Source organism: Ambystoma mexicanum, chromosome 2p, assembly GCF_040938575.1.
Source record: "Ambystoma mexicanum isolate Mex_15411 chromosome 2p, UKY_AmexF1_1, whole genome shotgun sequence".
Classification (NCBI taxonomy): Eukaryota; Metazoa; Chordata; class Amphibia; order Caudata; family Ambystomatidae; genus Ambystoma; species Ambystoma mexicanum.
The window spans coordinates 411182649-411204364 of NC_090923.1; the positions used below are offsets into that span (position 1 = coordinate 411182649).

Consider the following 21716-nt stretch of genomic DNA (forward strand, 5'->3'; position numbering starts at 1 on the left):
AATAGGGACAGCACAAGACAGACTTTAAACACACCGTCAGTGATTATGGTGTTTTCTTTGCCATCCAGACCTGACAGTGGATAGGGCTCATCTCATTCCTGGTGGGCTGTGACTGCACTCCACCTCTCTGGGGTGCCCTGGTGAGATCAGCGGTGGTTCTTGAGGCCAGTCTTGGAGCCAGTCACTGTTGGAGTACCCTTAATTCCGAGGGGTTGGATGTTCCAATCACGAGGGTAAAGTAGTGGGTGGATGGACGGGTTAGGTGGAGGAGAGCTTGGAATCCTAGAGTACGAAGGGTGAGAGTGTAGAGATGGCATCAGCCAGGTGTGTGGGTATCACATGAATGGATTTAAACACAATCAGAAGGAATTTGAATTGGGGGACATTTGGCATGCATAGTCACCTGCATGAAAGCTGTGAGCGATGGTGGGTGAGTATCGTGGGAGTTTGTAGTGTGTTTGGTAGCAATGTTTGATGTCTTGTTGAGTGTCCCGTGAGGAGGTTTGAGCATTAATGCAGCTTTAAGAGGACCAACAGCGTGTCAGTAAGTGTTTTGGTGGAGCATACTGTGAAATGGGACAGTTTATTGCTATTTATAAGGCTAGGTCTGTGGGCCATAGCATTGCAGACAATTAAGTTCTGAAGTTACCTATCAAAGAGAACCCATAGATTGTGAGATTTGGGGGATGGGATAAGGGGCCCCTGGGTAATGATACAGGAGAGTGTCAAACTAACAAAGGGAGGATAAGGGACTCAACCCCCTCTCCCGAACCACAGAAGCCGAATAGATTGACCCTCCCACCGTGGTTGGCACGGGTGCCTGAAATGAGTAACACAGGAAGCCATGTGGCAGCCAATGGGGGGAAGACGGAGTTAGGGAAAGGGGATGGAATGACAAAGGAAAGGAGGGGAAAACATAACAAGCAGGTACATACCAATATTTACTGTGAAGGACAATACTCCTATACCTGTACCCTAAATCCTGAACACCGAACCTGACCTCCTAAACCTGACATACACCTACTGCATACAAAACTTGATAAACAGTAGTGTACCTAGCATAGCATACCCTTAATTAGTGGCCTTTTAAGACACCACTTTAAGCACAAAGAACATAGTGTTAGATACTCAGACATAACACATTACTGAAGCAACGTTGGAACATTTCACTTGGCACACATAGGTGTGCAAACAAGCAGAATGGCACAAACAAAAGAGGTGTCCCTTGCATGAAGATACACGACTCATGGCCCACTGGGCACAATGAAGCGACAAACAATAGGTTAAAACAAGTACACAAAACACGTGCCCTCGTACTGTGAGACACTAATGTCATTATCCCATAGTACAAATTAACTAGAGATGATTCTCTCCTTGCAAATCCATAATAGCCAGGGATACTTTTTGTCAGTTCTCAACTTATTGGCGTGTCTCTTCCCATGCCCCCAGCAATGTTTGTTCAGGAAATAAGCAGCCCAAAGAACACATCCCTTATTAACAATATAAATGGGTAGAGCACTTAACTGACGGTCTGGATGCCTCACAAGGCCATCCAGACCCTGAAGTCTGACGCCCAACACGGAAGAACAGGGCACTCAGGAATCACTGCCGCGGCCCGGGCTCCTGCTCCTTCATGTTCCAGCTGCTGATAATCACTGTTGCGGCCCGGGGAGCAGCCCAACAGTCCTTCGGCGTTCCTACGCCGCCAGATCTCCTCGCGTCCTCTTCTGCCACCGCCCGTGCTGATAATCTGCAATTACCTGCACTGAGGTAAAGCAAAACATCACTTCAATGTCAGAGGAGCAAAGCACCATCCAGTGACAGATAGCAGACGTGCAGGTATTGATGGAAGAGGATTTGTCAGTGGTGAAGGTGACATTCCTGATGAGATTATTTTGCTAGCCCCTACGAGGGCTCAATGGGAATGAGGATGTACGGGGTCCCGCAAAAGGGAATTTCCGAGCCCTCCATGGTTGGAATGGCCGGGTAAGTCCCCTTTTGCGGGACCCGGACCCCAGTTTGGGGGCAGCCATGCCGCTATGAACGGCATGGCTACCTCCAAACTCGTAATGAGGCCCAATGTCTTGAATCTCTCTTCCAGCAGAATATGGAGTTTCCATCATGGCGTAAAACCATCAGCCCCATAAATGAGTTATATTGTCTTGAGATATTAAAATAAAACACTGCAGGCCTGCATTTCCTGGAGTGCTTACAAAGACCATCACGTTTCATAGTGTTTCAGTTTCCTAATTATTAAATTAACAAAACAAAAAAATAAGTGTGTGCTGAAACAGTAGCCCATTTACTGAGAATACCAGGTCAATCTATTTTCGCTTTGAATGGTGCCAACACAGTTTCAGTTATCAAAAGAAATAATGTGATGGACGGTGCACAGCGACCATTATATGTTCAATGTTTCTGAATGTAGTTAAAACGGCAAAGCTATGTTAATAGCTGATTTCTTCATAGCTATTCATTCATTTTTGCAGTTGATCTGGATATACATTTCTCCTATAACACACTTTTCTTTCATTATGCACCACTATATTATGCTGGGTTGTTATAGACTTCACACACAATCAGTTTAATTCATTAGATAGTTTCTTACAATGTGATAAAACATCTCTATATACAGGTGCATATGGTCACTAGTGCAGCCATAGAAACAAGGCTCACATTTCTGGTTGGCTATTCAAGTCTGTCCGGCCACCAAATATGGTTACTGTTTCAGCATTGAATGGGAAGTCGAGAAAACCACTTGCCCCCTTGGGCGATGGAGCAGCCAATTAGATTGCTTACCGTCTGGGCAGAATCTATGTATTTAAGCTCAGGTTCTGCATTTTGCATGCCAAGGGAATTCCTGCAGCATGTCCCACAATCATCTCAAGATCACTAGTTGCAAATCATGGGGACTGAAGCGGTCACTACCAGTGCAGGCTGCCTTTGCATGTCTTCCCTAGTTACGGTATCAGGATTGTTTATGACGTTTCAGTCTGGATTGCTAATTGATGGAGTATTAGATGCTATTCTTATCCAACATATGACACCTTAGAAGGATGAAGGGCTGAGTTCCCTTTGCAACAAGTCAAACATCAAAGTGCATGTGCATGGTTACATGTAACAGTAGAGCTCTTAACTCATAGCCTATGATCTATCGTCACAGACCAGATTTCACCAAAGATTGGTATGCATAAAAAGCAACGCTGGCTGGTTATCACCAGGAACAGAAAGTCAATTTGATGGTGCATACACTGCCCATATTTTATTGCAAATTAAAATGATTGATACTGAAATGGTCTAACCAATGATTCATGTGTGTTGTATGTGCTATTAGGCTATATTATGTTAAGTGCCATTGGTATAGAACAGCCACGGTGTCCTTGTAATGTTGTTAGTGCAGTGTGACTTCCCATTGAAACTGGTATAGAATTGTTTTGATGCATGCCCTCATTATTTTCTCATTTTTCTAAAATAATGTGAGCCAAGTCTTGGCTACTGTGTGTTTTGAAAACTATATTTCCTGGGATTCCCTCCTCATCTTACAAGTATCACAAACGTAACTATATTCGTGCGATGCTAGGTACGTTTCCTATTTCTCATGGTTACAACTGGATTTTTGATTTGTCTACAAACTCCCCATGTTTGTACCATCTTTCCAAAATGGCCCATGTGCCTTTGTGTTTTGATGGATAGGTAATTGTTTGTTTCTGTCAATGTCAGCATGCTGTTAATTATTGCAAATTAAGTAGACCAGAGCCAACTAAGAGAATCTTTTGATCTCTTTCTATGCCACTAGTATAATTGCTCCAGTGACACTTTTGTTGGAATTCAGCTGATTTAGGCGGGCTTAAACATTTTGTTCTCCTATATATCCTGATGACTATCTTCTGTGTCCTTCCCTGAATTTCCAAATTTGAACAATTATCATACACACACCAAAAACACTATACAGCACATGGCCATGAAATATCCCTCGGTTACCTGGGTTCTCTCACATCATCATTTATAATTTCAATTGGGCCCTCAGAATCTGCCATTTTTATTATTATTAGATATAAGGGAGCATTGAGTTAACAGCGAATGGGTGGAGGGCAGGCAATTTTGCAGCAAAGAATCTACAAGCAATCAGGGGAGGAAATAGGGGTAGAAGATCTCCTAGTGTCAGATTAGGGGGAGAGTGGAGGTTGGTTGACCTAGGTGCTAGGGAGGAGCCATTCCTTGAAGAGGGGAGTCTCCTTCCGAAATATCCTTCCACTGAAGGCAAACAACTTTCACAATTTTAACCAATTTCAATACAGCAGTATTCACTTGCATTTATCAAGGACTTGTAAAAATATCACTGTATTCTCCCTCGTTCCCTCCCTGCCTTGAAGCGCTTTGAAACACATTGTGTATAGGCGCTATATAAATAAACAATCAAATCAATTAAATTCAATACATGATGTGCTTGGATTTCAACCTATCAATGAGAAAGAGATGTGGGAGACTTACTTGGAATTCAAGAATGTACAGAAATAGCACTTACACTGTAAACTCATACTTAAATGCAATTTTCTGTCCTTTCAGAATTATGAGCAGTGTGAAAAATAACATCGGCCGTGGATTAAACATTGCATTACTGAATGGTAAGTAAGCAGTCTGTATTTCTTACGTTACTATAGCTGTAACCAAAACACAAATGGGTTGATTCACAAAGAACATGTTTAATTCCAATAACATTCATAAAACAATGCAAATTCAACAATAAACATACATCATTCAATTAACTATGTCACACTCCCAGTCCATCACATTTGCAATTATTTGCTTTCACGATCTACAATTGCATACATATTCAAAAATATGCAAAGATTAACACATAATTAAATCATCTAGCCAGCTGTCAGCATTTTAGAAGCTCTGATCGTCCTTGCTGCAAGAATAAAATGTTCAAGCCTCCAACAAACTCTAAAATCATGTGCACGCTTTATACGAATATATAGCATGCTGCATTAGTTGCATTTAGGAATTCTCAATTAAGGTATTAAATATTTTTGTCGTGATTAAAACCTTCAACCAATAAATTGCCACTTAAACATAAGCCCATACAGCAGTTTACAACTAGTTTCATTTGCGGAAAAGGGTCATTGGTGGAAACGTATGTACAGGGCCGGTGCTATCACTAGGCAAGGACAGGTGCTTGCCTATATGTGCAAAATGGTAGAGCGGCAAAATGCTGCTTTAACTCCACTACGTTTAATGTATACTGCCTTGCCTTTTGATAGCACTGGCCCTGTCCCTTGTACACTGTCTGCACCCTGCAGGCTGGTGCTGGTGACAGCAGCAGCAGCAGAGAGACCAGGCAGCGCTGTGAAGGTTGGTGTCAGGCCTGGATAATGCTCATGAGTGGCATCATGGGCGTGGCTGTGGCAGCGCTGGCACCTGCGCCTTACATAGAAAGCACCACACGTGCCCCTCTTTCTCTGCCTTCTGTGCGTATTTAGTCAGGGATGGACCGGCAGGATGGACGGACGGTCTCGTCATCTGGCTCAGAAGTAACTACCAGACGATATTCAAAGGGATGGGACCACGTGCAGCTGCTGAACATGGAGAAAGCAGATTAATCAGGTGGGACAGACAACCCAAACCTTCCCCCAGCTCTGTGTCATACCCTTGTCCCTGATGTCGCATTTGAAATGGGTGTCTTTGGCTCCCCAGATCGCACACTACTTTATGAACTGAGGGCTATTTTTTGTAAATAAATGTAACTGGGTTGAGCCATGTTTTACTAAACAAAAGGCCTGGCGAAATGACTCTGAAAGTTGGAATCAAGATTTGCTGTGCATATGGGCAGTAACAGTCATGAATTATGTCGTGGGTGGTCGTGATAAAATTGTGAAGTCCACAGATAAAGGAAGCAGTCCTGTGTGTGATGCTGTTGATACGGTGTCCGTGGCTCCAGATCGCTCACTAGTAAGAGCAGTCACTGAATGCACTACATATGGTACTCTATGAACTGAGGGCAATAAATAACAACGTCCGAGCCCCATTTAATTTTTGTCAAGCCGAACCTCTCCTTTTTTTTGTAAATAAATGTAACTGGATTGAGCCATGTTCTACTAAACAAAAGGCATGGCGAGCTGACTCTCAAAGATGGAATCAAGATTTGCTGTCCATATGGGCAGTAATAGCCTTGAATTATGTCATGGGTGGTGATACAATTATAAATGAGTCCACAGATAAAGGAAGCAGTCCTGTGTGAGGCTGTTGATACCAGTCCTGGTCTTCACGCAGGCCATGTGATGAATCATGAGAGCATTTATTTTTTGTTTTGGAAAGCGCCATCCATAATCTGTTTGGGGAGCAATGGCGTATGAGTTGGGATACAAAGGTTGTTGGTGGAGTTTGCTTATTGACCCACCCAATGACTACCCAAGTCCATGCTAATCCTTGACCCTATGGCCATTCCCACACACTTCCTGCCCATAACGCATCCACTCCTGGGATGTCTTTGAGCTTGCTTTACTCAAGCCTTAGCTTTGCACTTGTTGTGCCTGCCAATGTTTTTGAAAACAGTCTTCTGAGAGTTATTCACTTAATTTGAGCTGTACATGCGATACTGATATAAAAATGATATAAAAATGTCTTACCAGGCATGCCTACATCCACTTAAGTCCTTCACTGAAGTCCTGTTAAAAACAACCATTGGCAAAGGCAACAGTTTTGACCCTTGTATAGGTATTAGGCGTACATTTGCCAGACACTGCAGTTATATCCTGAGGTACCATCAGGGTTCAGTTACTACCACTACGGAAGTGCCTGGCAAATGTCTTTCCCATGCCTGCAAAAAGGCCCAAACTGTTGGCGGTACCAATGCTTGTTTCTTTTGTTTTGGTGGTGTGGTGCCAATTCTGCTGGAACTGCTGTTTTGAGCTGCCCCACATTAGTTTGTTGACTTCTTTTTTTGCATGCTGGCCTCGAAGTCAGCCCCTCCTGTGGGGCAATTCTCACCTCTTGAACACAAGGCTGTGCGGGTGTGGTTGGTGGGAGGGGTGTAATTCAATGAGAGTGAAGCCAGCAAGTGGCAACAGCTGTCTTCAACCCTTTAACATGCTTTTACATGAATCAGCTATTTAAAAAAAAAAAGAAATGAAACAGTTCATCTTTTTTTTAAATGTGGAAGTGGGTATATATATATATATATATATATACACACACATTTCCTGTGGTCATTTCTCTTCTAAAAGTGTTTTCATAACCTTCTATATTGTATATTGCCAGATTCACATATGAACCTCAGTTGTTTCCCAGAAAATCCAACCAAATGTTTTGCTATGTTGGGTGGGGGAGATTGTTGTTGCTATAGTATCATTGACTTGTTTAATAAACCTGTACTTATGAAACGCAGGTGCTTTAATTTAACTTCTGAAACCTAACAGCGTGAGTGGACATGAGGGTGAGAAAAATGCAATGGGGTCCATCAAGAGCAGAAGACTTGAGCAATGTTTTAGGTGGAGGTAAAGGGTTTGTGGCAATCTGTAACAAAATGAGGTTGGTTGGTTGAGAACGGTTAGGATCTGGAGTAAGTGGCGATGCCAATTTTACAGTTTGCCTAAGGTGGCAAAATAACTTTCACCGGCCCTGCATATTTACGTAATCAACCTCCGGCATAAGAATTAAAGTGCAAGTGCATAGATGTCAGGTATTTACTGTTTGTTACAATCATTCCGACTCCATCAATTTGGAATATTGGGCCTCTTGAAAAGCTCAGATAAATGAGTCCTTAGACTGCATGGACAAAAGTGTGGAATCGCTGAGCACGAAAGGACAGCTCATCTCACACTGTTCCGTATACGCATGATCTAATCCACTATGACTATCTGAAAATATCGAAGGATACAAAATAATTTATAATCAAGCATAATGGGACACTTTTGTTATTATATTGCCATATTGAACATTATAACAGAATGGGAGCTAATTCAACTGCTTGACTATAGTCTTAAATTTACAACAACTACTTTGCAGCTACAAGGGACGCAGATAACTAGTATTCTATTCAAACATTTCAGTGCTTAGTAATAGGGCACAACCTCAGCACCTTCTGCATTGTGGGCAACTGACAGAACTTTTCCTGAACGCTCTTAAATGTTGGCTGTACCCGCCTCTCACACCATAATTTTCAGGAAAATGTAGGACCCCTGATTTGACCTGATTCATTTGTGAGATAGTTTCTTCTACCTGGGCCAACCAAGTATTTATTATCATGAAACCTTACCCCCAAGTAGTCAAACAAATAGGCCCTCCCAGTTTACAGTTTACAGTTCTTGATTTCAGTTATAGACCATACTAAACGACTAGATGTATTAATCATCATACAGCATAGCCCCATAAACTGAACATAGTCATATGTTACTTTTTCAAGGCAAAATATGTCCTCCCAACTGGAACAGCATCATCAGCATATGATGAACACATCATTTTTTTTAGGAGTGCCTTCCGTATTGCTTTGAGTGAGCTCTGTTACAATTTTAGCTATTTCAGTAAAAATATACTCTCTGCAAATAATCCCAGGTAAGGATAGTTTCAGTGTATTGAAAGAGTTGTACTCGTTCACTTCTGTAGACATCATAAAAGTGGCCATACAAGTCTGAATTCACAATTTTTTCAGAACCAGAGGCAGCCAATCTTCAGAGTTTCTTGAGTCCTAAGAAGAACTAACATGCAAAATACGCTGTGATGCCTCACACTCAAACCATCTTTCTGACAGAAAGGTAGCAGTTTTCTGATGAACTTTAAAAATAAATACCTGTGTCTAGTCAATCTAGAAGGGTTGTTAAAAGACAATAGCAAGTTATTAATTTCATTCAGGGTGGCAAGTCAATCTTTCACCACAAAACCAGAAATGAGGCAGCTATTTAAGAATGAAAAAAGCCTTGATTATATGTCCTTGGACCTGAATGGGATTAATATGATCCCACATTTGCCTGGCTTCCAGGCAGCACGCATGGAACGCACATAGGTAGGATACTCTGATGGAATCAATGGAACCATGGGCCAATCATCAAATACTCCAAATGAAAAACTAAACAGTACTGGATAGGGGCCACATTTCACTCATTTATTCAAGACCATATTCGTTACATGTCACCAATCTCAAGACCATGACAAAGAAAACGAATCAATTGGATGATTTCAAGTTCTTAGGTACCCTTAACTGGTATAGTCAAACCAGTGTGTGGATTAGTGTTGCAGGTAGCGTGGTCCACTATTGTTTACTTCAATGTCGCTCTCTCTTAAGAAAGTTAGAATGAGTGATTATATCAGCCTTATTTCAATCTCTACCATCGTCATTGGAAATGTATCGGCATTGAGGTCCCCCAACAATTAAGACACGTTCTTTACCATTTCTGAATTCAAGAACATTTCTTAATTATTGGTGGACATCAGTGTTCCCATTGACAACATCTCTAATTGCGATGGTAGAGATTGAAATAAGGCAACCATATACTGAGAGATTGAATAATATTCAGACCCTGTACAGTTTTTATGAATATTGATCAATTATCCCCTTAGAGATACAGGTTTAAACACTATGAATACTTGGATGTTGTTAGTTGAAGCAGGGTCCAGGCATATTACTGTCCCCATCAGAGGTCGAAATCCACATAGTAATACAACTTTTGCAACCTCCCCCAAACAGATGCGAATTCAGAAATAAAATATGTAGAAAAGCCTGGTAAAGAAAAGGGGTCATAGTCAAGTTCTCTTGAAGCAGAGTTCTGTTGAAACCAGAAATAAATAAGCACCAGTCATGATCCTCCAGCTAAGTTATCAAACCAGCAAAACTCCACTATACAAAATGACTATTTATCAGCACCTTCCGCTGATACAGTTCATGTTTTACTGTCATCTCTTCTTTAAATCATTGCTTCTTTGAAGACTGCACATGAGAAGTCCAAATCACAGGGCAGCAACCCACTGGAAGACAGTAAATCAACTAACCCAGATTGTGAATTGCCAGCAAGGGAATTGATCAACTAATTGAGTATACTAATGTTAATATTACCTACTGTAGATATAGGTATGATATGATTGGTTATTTATAACACGCTTAATTCACAGACGTTTCTAAGGGCAGTCCCGGGGATCGAACCTGTGGTGCTCCGAGTCTTCTTGCTCCCAAGGCGAGAAACGTTGCGCCTGGGCTATCCTCCCGAGGTACAGTACACACAATCAATCCAAATCCTGAAGACACTCCATGCTCTTTAAAACTGAGAGCCTGCTACAAAAATGAAACATCAGGGTTTGAAAGTTAGATCCAACCATGAAGGAAGCATGTTTAGTGAATTCTCTAACTAAGTCATATAGGTATGTCATATCAATCCATGTGCTTCATTGCCATTGGATCAATACTGAAATGTCCTAAAGGAGAATTCAAATAACCATAAGGCACACATTTAATGGTAACCTTAGAAAAGGCACCCCCAATTGTAATAACTGTTCCACTATATGTAGATATCTAAATGTTTTTTAGACATATGTAGTTTATAGGGCTGTATGAATGTCAAATGCCTTGCTCTAGTCAACCAAAAACAATAAAACTCATAAGCAAAATGGTAGATTTCTCAGCCTGACTAAAATGAATATGACCTTTTTGTTAAGATTGGACTATATGCATGTGTCTGAAACTTTTACCTATATAGATGCTTTCTACCACAAGCCCTATCACTTTACAGATACCCCCATATTAACCATGGATCTGATTGTTGGAGTTGAATTTGCCCCAACCTCTTAGAGGTTGATGTTTTTGCAGATAGAAGATTCTTTTGATTCTCTCGGCCAGGGTCCCTCAAGTGCCTCAAATGTAATCATGGTCAAGACAATTAGATTTCAGTTTTGCAGTTACATTGCTCGCAGGAAGCTCAGATTTGCAGCAGCATAAGCAGGGTACACTCCCATATGAAGACAAGATATTTTTAATTCACAACTAATTCAATGTTCCATACACGCAACACTAAAGAGTCTAAATAGACTCAATAACAGAGAGCTTTTTGGCCTCGCCGCATTTGCATCATCTATCTGCCATTTTCAGGGTGCTCCCCATTGCAGGCCACGAGGACCAGCCACTTTAAAATGGCCGCCCTGGATTTTGTCCATGAAATATCCTCCTGCTTTGAACAACAGCTCAACGTGGTTGGGCTTCCATTGATACATATTAGCCGAACCTCGCCGGCAGGCGAACGCCGGCCAACTAGCAAAGGCACACCTCTAAGGCTTGCTTCCTGTCATGAGCCTGTCTGGAGCCGACTGAGCCACGGCTGGAGACGCTGCCTCAGCGCCACGCTAGACCATTCTTCGAGTCCTCTAACACTGGTAAGCCTCCATCACTCAACACCCGTATCGCAATCACTGCTTCTCATAACCTGCAATCAGATCACTGTACAAAGTGTCTACTGTATCTGCAACACCTACCAATCCTGATTCCATATCGCTACACCTTGATCAGTATTGCTAAGACTTCTCCATGGTCATTTCTTATGGCCGACCACATACACACAACCAAATGGTCTATGCCTCATTGCCACACGAGTACGAGCGTACCTTCCACTACTGCTCGCGATTAGTAATACTGCTATGCAACACTATTTTCCTTCTTTCAATGCTAAATTTCCTTATGTATCTGCACCTGCAGCTTCCCGTATTGTCCACCTGACCCATGACCTTTCACTCAGTCAGTATCTGATATAGACTTCTATCACCTGGACTACCGCTTACAATAGATTACCCCATGTGAACCTATGCACTTTGTTATCTCAATTTATGTATTATTGTGTAACTACTTGTATACAAACTCTTCACCTGCATCCTTTGCCATGTCTGCAACATGGATGCATATCACATGTCCACCTTGCTTAGTACAATTCCTTCTAACTGGCGCTAACAAGTTACTTATATGAATCTGCACATTCTGCCAACATCTCACGTATAGCCTCCTAACTGCCTAACTCAGAAGGTATATTGCCTTTACTAGCCTATACAATCAACAGTGCACAACGCCCAACTAACTATATAGCACCAGTACCAGACCTATATAACCTACCTGGTAATCAATGAGATGCCTGATATGCTTGTGAAGGCCTGCCACGGATTGTTATCCATATAACTCAAGTGTAAATACGCTTGTGTAACTATCGCCGGCATCTCCACAATTCCTGCATCTCGCCATGACTATAGCTGTGACATATACGTAATCTGATCGTGATTTGACTATGTTTGACTGCTTTACATTGATTGCAAGCACCTATACATTCCTTTTACATGTTTACCCATTACTTGCCCTTGTAACATAATTTTGACTATACTCAATAGCCAGCACAGCGAATTGCATCATTGCTTACCATATTGATCCTCTTGTGTAAGCCAAAGGTAAATTGCACTGCCTCCTACTAGCCATGCCACCACAACAATCAATATTGCTATTACTCTTATTCATTGAACTTACCTCTGGTTCATCAATTAACCTTGCGGCTAGTACCAAGGTTTCTCATTTAAATCTAATAAAATCCCATCTATGCTACAACATGCCGGTCTTACATCTTAGCATGTCATCTAACCTGCCTTTATCAAATTATATTGTCCCTTCAAAATTCCTACAACCATGTACAAATGTACTCCTAAACTCTCCTCCGAGGCTCCCCCCCATGTATTAACACCACAACTGTGCACCTAGTACATATGTGTTCAACTAGAAAGATTTCTGTAGCCCCATGCCTCGCTATATTGCGAAATCTCAGCACTGTCACAAGATGGGCACAACATCAGTCTCAGACACTTAAAGCCTATAATATAGGTATCACTCCTATGCACCCAGAAGATAGAGCTGCCACCTGAACAACCACTACAATCCCTTGCCTTGCACCATCGCCAAACCTCAGACTTGGATCGAGAACCTCACAACAGCAGTCATATATACTAAAAGATCATAATACAAGATCCGTTCACAAAGACCATTCCTCAGTAAAACTTAGCAAACCGACTAACATTGATAAAACTCAAATACCTGTTCCAAACAATATCACAGATACTATCAAGGTAGGCCTTATTAACGCTAGATCCCTTCAAGCCCATGCCTTAGACATAGTAGATATATTGACTACCCAAGACCTTGATATAATTGCCATTACAGAAACGTGGCTCAACCAAACATCAGGACCATGACTAGCACTAGCCCTACCAGAGAACTACACCATTCTACGTGCAGATAGAGTAGTCAACACTACCAAAGGCGGTGGGGTTTACATATATAGAGTTATTTGGTCCTATTTCAATATCATTTGACAAATCTGTTCCTCTAATATATCCGCCTTCTATGTTTCTGTCCCTCTGCCACCTCCTACCAGATTCCTCACACCGACTACAAGCTACACTAGCCCACTCCTGAATTCCCACTGTGCTGCATTGAAGGGTCCTACTCCTCCTGCCTCATACACTGATGCTGGATCAGTACGCCTTCTGAACGCCGCCATGCACAGGGTAAAGCACTCTAAAGACCCAGCAACTTGCATTGCCCAGGATATCGGCAGCAGGTTACTTAAATTCAACGGCCCCATGGGGATCAGCTAAAAGGCCTCCCATCCGCCGCAACATGCAGCAAACGCAAACACGCTATGCCCTGACCGCCAGGTTCTTCAAGGGAACTACATCCCCCGGCATCCTCGAGGTCCACGCCTTTGCGTATTAATATTCCATTACGCGTCAGTCAGAGGTGCGTGACCGAAAGATCAATCAGCGTGGCCACACATTCTAAAGCCTTGCGTCTCTGCATCTTTGTCCACGCTAATTCCTCACCCATACTAGCAAATGCTACAGAACGCACCCGCCTGAGTAACGGCCCACATAAATGATGGCCGCATCACCAGCCCAGCAGCCACCTAGCCGCTGCAGTACTCACCCGTAGTCCACCCCATCTTCCACTTCTCTCCTCCCAGCCTCGCCTATGCTAGTTGCAGATACTTTTGGATCTCTTCCAGGAGCAATACACTACGTTCCCGCTTCAACAACATCCTAACCAGAACGCTGCCACAAGTCACAAATAAGGGGAACTTTTGTCTCAGGTTGCGCACAGATCCGGCTACAACCATGATTGACGGTGTGACTCCCAGTCAACCTGCAGCTACCATCAATACCAAGGCAAGTGCGCCGCTGCCTTCCAATTCCAGCAGTAACTGCTTATAACTGCTTATATCTGCAAAGTTGCATTGAGCCTCTCTCTATTGTGCATTGCCTGTTGCCTGCAACCCTGCCACATGGCACTCACTCCGGCTGTATTATGCCCAGTATTCCTTATTTGAAGAATGCCACCTATGGAGACCTTGCTTGTACAGGCCCATCATTCCCTCATGCTTCAGCCAACTCACATGACTGCATACTCCCCATATCTCCCGTACAGGAAAAGGCAGCAGTCACTCCGCATAGCGGCTATCCCAACCCCCCTCACCAAGAGACAAGCTACCCACCATCCTTACCTGCCATCCTCCTCCAAAAAAGGGCACACCTGCAGACCCGTCCACCTCAACCGAAGCCACTCTGCCCCTCTTGACCTGCTCCCTCATCAATGCTCGCTCCCTACCTGCTCATGCTCGAGATATTAATGATCTCATCACCAACCACAACCTCGACATACTAGCCATATCTGAGACCGGCTTCACAAGGCCTCTGGCCCTGCCCTATCACTAGCCAAACCCACGGGCTATACTCTCTTCCTAAACCACAGGTACATCCTCCAGAGGAGGCGGCGTCACCCTGATAAGAGACTCTCTCCCATTCACCCAAATCAATACCTCCATCGAGAGTAACACAGACATGTTATCGCTCAAGCTCTCACCCTCACCTACATGCACCATCACCTTCCACCTCATATACCGCCCACCCGGCCCTTCACAGAATTTTGAGGAAAATCTCCTCCACATCCTGCAGGATAACATTAAAGCCCCCTCCAAAATGATCCTACTAGGAGACCTACATTTGTGCCTTCATGACCCTACCGACCCTCATGCCACCTTGCTAACCAACGCCCTTCAAATCCTAGGCTTCAGTCAGCGCATCACCAACTCCACCCACGTGAAAGGACGCATATTAGACTGGATAGCCAATCACAACTGCAAGATCTCTACCAGCGCCTTCAACCCCTGCCCCTGGTCTTACCACCACATTATCAACTTTTCCATCCCACAGCCCAAAAACCCCAAATCCATGCCCAAACTATTACCACCAGCAGTCAGGCGTAGCTCACGGAAGCTCACCAAAGATAACATCTTGCCTCTGCTGGACACCTCATGGCTCAAGCCCCCTTACACCACCGACCCCAAGTCATTAGTGGACATATACACCTCAACTTGTTCAAAAGCAGTGAACACCATTGCCCCCCTAGTTCCGCATAAAACTAAAGCTGTCACACTCCAACTCTTGGTTTACGCCCAACCTTCTAGAACTACGCAACAAGAAACGCCAAGCTCAGCTAACCTGGCTGAAGAATTCCACTGACACCCTGAAAGAAGAATTCACCAAAATGTCCAAACTTTATAAATCTGCAATAATCACTGCCAAATCGAATTCCTTCAACGCCAGAATCAGCAATGCCAAATCAGACTTGAATGAGATTTTTTACCATCTTTCTACCCTGAGATGAAACCCAGTGCTCTGACATCTAAACAGCACTATTAGATAAAATTGACACCCTAAACAAGAAAACCCTTCTTCACCAAGCCTTATTCCACAAAGACACCAAAGCCATAGACACCAGCATTGCACCCACCTCCCACAACACCTATACCCCCAGTTTATCTTCAGAGATATATCAGAAACAGTAGTCCTAAACTTAATTAAAAGCCTGAAACCCTGAAAATGCAAAGGAGCTATATGCCCAGCATCCCTCATCAAAGACTGTACTGAAATACTGGCCCCCTTCATCATTGCATTCATAAATGCCTACTTTGCCAAAAACACCATTGCAGCCAGTTTCAAAGAAGCTTGGCTTCTCCCACTCCTAAAAAAAAGATTGTTAGATCCAGCTATACTCTCGTTCTACAGGCCAATCACCACGGCCCCATTCTTACTGAAAATACTGGATCAGGCAGCCTACCTGCAAGTTCAGCAGTTCTTTGAGGCTAAGCAAATCCCAGCAATCCAGCAATCTGGCTTCTGCCCAAGGCATGGCACCTAATCTCCCCTTCTCAAGCTTAAATGCTACACCAGATCAGGGACGAGAGAACGTCTGCTTTTCTCCTCCTCCTAGAGTTATCTGCAGCATTTGACTTGGTCGACCACCAAATCCTTTGCCACCACCTCTGCCAACTTTTCCCCATCGGATTACATCCTTCCTGGAAGGAAGAGTCATGAGGGTTTTCTCAGAGAGCACCAGCGCCTCACCGTCCCCCATCCCATGTAGGATCCCGCAAGGGTCATATATCTCCCCGACTCTTTACAACATCTTCACCAGTTCCCTCTTCAATATTCTGAACTCCCTTGGTATAGCCTACACCAACCATGTTGTACGACACCCAAATTCTGATCCCACTCACAGGCAACTATGCAGATGACTCAGAGACCCTCAACAAAATGTACTCCACAATACATGCCTGGATGGCAGCCAATCACCTTTGCCTAAACAGCGATAAAACTCACATTTCAATTGTCGGCCCTCCGAGTACCCTAAAAAAATCCCAACAACCAATAGACTTCCTTCCAGATGGACAACTTCTCGATTCCCTTCTCGGCTATGGTAAAAACTCTAGGGATTTAACTCAACGCCTCACTTACCATGTCCAGACAAGTGAGCGCCATTGCCTCTTAAGCAGCCTACGCCACCAAGGTCCTAAACACGGCCAGAACCTTCCTCTCTAAAAATAGTTGCCTAACTATTGCCCGTGCAATAATTGGATCTAGGATTAATGACTGCAATGCACTATTCGCAGGCACCTCCTCAAACATCCACAAACTTCGAGCCATCCAAAATATCGTCCTCAGAGCAGCCCTTAACATCCCTAAAAGAAAAGATATCTCTAAAGCAAGAAGAGAAGCACATTGGCTCACCATCCAGGAGCACATCATCTTCAAAACCCTGTCTACCCACAAATGCCTCTCCAACACAGCCCCCCTGTACCTCTCTCAAAGAGTAGACAAAGCTCATTCCTCAAGACCCACTAGAACTCTGTGCACTGACCGCCTAATCTTACCCAAAGTAAAGAGACCCAAAGCCGTTGGTTCAAGTTTCCCCTACCTAGCCGCTAAATTATGGAACCCCCCCCCCACTTCTCTGAGAGCAGAAACATCCTACTGGGCTGCAAAGCACTCAAGACACTCAGCTCTTCTCCTGACCTTTCTCACTCTCTGACCCCTATTTGGACCTTGCCTGGAATACTGACCCTGCTACACTACTTCACTGTATGACAATGCCATTGTGATAACATGTACCTGTGTTACCCTTATTGTCTTGTTTGATGAAACCTTTGGGAGAACATGTATCGGTAATAGTACCTCAATGCCTCTGTGTTGTATGCACACTATACAAATGAAATAAATAAATAAATGCTTGGTCCTTTGTCAGCTTCAATTGACGCATTTGTTCCGCTCATATATCCACCTATGTTTGGTTCTATGTCTGCTTAATTGACACATGTGTTCCTCTCATAGATCCAGCAAAACAAAAGAGTTGATGGCTGGAAGGTTTAGAATAAATCTCAACCTCTGGCATTGATCTGGGCAACTCTCCAGGCCATCGTTCGTCACCTGCCATGCCAGTACAAACGGGGAAAAAACATATGCAAATCAGGCTTGGTCCCACCCGAAAAGGGGCAGTCCAGTCCAAACTGCTTGGTCAAATCCCTTCTGCACGAGCCCACATGCATCCCCAAACATGTTTCAGCCTTATTGGGCCTCATCAGTAAGAAGTAGCTTGGGTCTCTAGGCCCAGCAGGTACGGGACCCACATCTGGGCATACCCGCCCCACTCAAGGTGACTACAGAAAAACAAAAGAGTTGATGGCTGGAAGGTTTAGAATAAATCTCCACCTCTGGTATTGCTTTGGGCAACCCTCCAGGCCACTGTTCTTCACCTGCCATGCCATTATAAAATGGGAAAGACCATATGCAAATCAGGCTTGGTCCCACCTCAAAAGGGGAGTCCAGCCTGAACTGCTTGGTCACATCCCTTCTGCACAAGACCACAAGCATCCCCAAACATGTTTCTGCCTTGTTGGGCCTCATTAGTGAGGAGTAGCTTGGGTCTCTAGGCCCAGCAGGCACACGACCCATGTCTTGGCATACCCATCCCACTCCGGGTAACTACAGCAAAACAAAAGATTTGATGGCTGGAATATTTAGAATGAATCTCAACCTCTGGCATTGCTCAGAGATCCACTTTCTATTGTGCCCTGATTAATTACATGAACCATTATTGGAAACTTGCGACATATCCCAGGAACTAGTGTTATAATGGTGGATATTTCCAGCAGTAATTTAGGTGTAGGGCTTTTTTTCTAGATGGGGTACCGAGTGGGTACTAACCTGTGTGGCCTTATTAATTTCCTCAATTGTCTGGCCATTTTAAAATAAATCGCCCTTTAGATCTCTGATTAATAAATCAATATATTCCAGGAGATCAAATTTGATCCCAATTATTTTCTTTACCTTCTGACCAAATGGATGATACTAGATCCTTAGGTTTTTTCATATTACTTAGCCAAGGTATAGTCCATAATAAAGTCAGGAACTAATAGAAATAAATGTTTATATTCACTGAACTAACAATAGAAAATCAGTAAAATACATAATTGCTCAAGTCAAAATATGATTCACACACATCCTGTAAACACAAATCCTGTTTAACCATAACGATATCAGTCTAGATTATTTCAGCCACCAACACCTGACCATTAATAGGCAGCTAATAACTAGATGTACACATCATTCTGTTAAAGTCTGTTAAAATCTATTGGGATGACATACACATCACTGCTTTATGTTCATTGCACACACATTTAAATAAATCACGCACAAGTGAAATTCAGAATCCAAAATTAAAAAGTCATCAAATGTTAAAAGTGTGACCAGACCAAAACAACAAACGGATGAAAATCTAGGGCTCACTTAAGTAGCAGCAGCTTCCAAACTCTTCAGAACACAAGGTCGACCACATTGGTAAAAATAAATCAGGATCTTAAAATTTCTGAAGTTCTTCACCACTGAACTCCAAGGTCGGGCAAAGTGCTCCATAAAGCGACTACTCCCCCTCCAAATTTAGATGAGTCCACTGTCACCCAATAAACAAACAAAGTTAAGAGCTCAATTGACAGCCAATTTCATCAAGTATTCCAAGCTCTTAACAACCCCTCTGCCCCTGGTCACCCAGTGGAGCAGAAAGAGCAAATTGTCAAAAATCAAAACTAGCCGCTCATGCAGGAAGTCATAACCAAGAAGAGCACAGAGATAGAGAAAGCCATGTCTTCTATGGTGCTCATAAAACTGCCTTCAATCCTCCCTTCATGACACCCTTCAATACTAGGACCAGTTTTAGTATGTTGGTTCCTCCCTCTTCCACCAATCAGTCCACCATCAGTCAGGCAGTACACCACAGGGTAATAATGACAGCCAATTTGAAGACTCCCACACAGATTCCATATTGTACACCCTATATAAACAACATGGAAGACTACCCTTTATGTTCCCCCTTAATGGTAAGCTTTGTGCTAGGTCTGGGTTTTGTACGTTGATTCTTGCCTCTTGCTCCTTCACATAGGTTGTCCCCTGCAGATTCCTAATAAGAACTAAAGTGAATACTGACACTCCAGAAATTAAGTTCCACATTGCAGTCCATATGAATACATCATGGGGGACTGCCCGCACACTGCCATTTGCATTATCCTTCACTGGTAGTAACTCATATACTTATTCTTGACACAATCATGATGTAAGACTATTCAATTCCGAAAGACGTTATTAGATGCAGATGCAACTCTGACTTCTTGACTTACTCCTGGAAACAGAAGAGTGAATCAGGACTAAGTCAGTGTTGCTACTGGTAATTTCTTTATAAATCGAATAGTCATTGTTCAGGAGTAGCTCAGAATTAGTCAGGATAAACCCTTTGATAACGGGCCCCATTTGTTCAGTGGTGGGTGTGCTATTCAAACATATATCTACATTGTTAAAATTAATCCTTTCCTGAAGTGATCAAGGTTCTTCTTTTGGTATTTTTAATCAGGAAAGACTATGGAGAGTATTATATAAAGCATCATCACAATTCCGGAAATTATATCAAAAGAGGTTTTTTACACTTCGAAAAAGGTCCTTACATGTCCAGTGTGTTTGACTATTTCTACCACTTTGTTATGTTATACTACTTAGCATTCAGATGGTGCCTGTCACCACCGGAGTGGTCTTTAAGCACCAGAGCATGTCCACCGAGGTGGAGAATTGTGCCCTTACCAGGGTTGAATCAAACCTTTGTTTGTGGAGCAAGGTGGTAGAGGGGAATATAAAGAGTGGCGGACGAGGAGAAACATACACAGTGACAGAAAGATTGCAAGCCAGTGGAAATGGTTATGGAAGTATGACTGCATGATTACTCAAAAAGGTGGATCGGACTGTTCCAGTTCATTGCCAAATGAAACCAGATCGAAGTGTGATGGACTCAAGTGATTCTCAAATGACCCTTGACATATGCAGGCTTACTGAGATGGCCTTTACAGAACCTTGAACCTGTTAGACGGACGTGAAATCTAGTGATGCATACACAGCTGACAGAAGTGTCAGGACCAAGGGTTTGTCATATATATATTAGTGTTATTATGGTTAAATAAACCTTTTAACACAATATACAGTGAATGTTTAAACACAAATTCATGATTACATAACACTGAAATCAATAATATTACAATCTACAAATCCATCAGTTAAAATCATCAATATGTCAGATAACAGGAGTATAACAAGCTATAAAAGACATCATAAAATGCATATAGTACCATAAAATCTAACAAGTACATTCATATTCAAATACATGAATCTTTACATCATTTTAAGAGCCTTTAAAATTATCAAGTATCCGTCAACATTTTTTCAATTTCAAACCCCATATGATATTTATTTATTTATTTATTGGTCACTTGTTAGGTGCTTATGCAATTAGCAAAACTGTTTCAAAGCGCCCACAGGGCAACCGGGTGGGGATAGGTGCTGTGGTGCTCATGGAGAAGTGTTCGGGGTGAAGTGCTAAGAACGGAAAACAACTTAAGTGCAACCTCCCTTGGAGAGTGTGAGACTAAGCAAGAGCAGTAAATAGACAGCGGCTGGGATGAGAGATGTGGGGGGGTCAGGGCCCCGAGGATACATAAGGGCCCTGCACATCAGTCACACTGCTGTAGGATTAGCAGGGAAGAGGGAGGAGAAGGAATAGGTAAAGAGAAAGGTCTTGGGTATTTTTCAGAACTTGAGGAGATCTTGCTCAAGACGCAGAGGGGGAGGGAGGTTATTCCACAGAAGGGAGCCCGTCGAGTAAAGGGATTGACAACCACCTCTCTGTATAGCAAACCATTCAACAGGCAGGAAGTTAGTGCCAGAGGAACGCAGGACTCTAGAAGGAGAGTATTTGATTAGGAAGCCTTGAAGATAGAGTGGCCCCCGGCCCCAGATAGCCTTGTGGATGATACAGAGGAATTTGAATTTAATCTGTGAGA

At 43.0% G+C, this 21716-nt stretch overlaps 1 protein-coding gene across 1 annotated transcript in view; it reads left to right on the forward strand.

Annotated features, from left to right (window-relative positions):
- Window positions 1-21716, forward strand: part of FAM3D (FAM3 metabolism regulating signaling molecule D) — a 550272-nt gene that overhangs the window by 382051 nt on the left and 146505 nt on the right. Inside the window, exon 7 of the mRNA XM_069643754.1 lies at window positions 4567-4625. Within this exon, the coding sequence (XP_069499855.1) occupies window positions 4567-4625 (59 nt within the window). The remainder of the gene's footprint in view (window positions 1-4566; window positions 4626-21716) is intronic.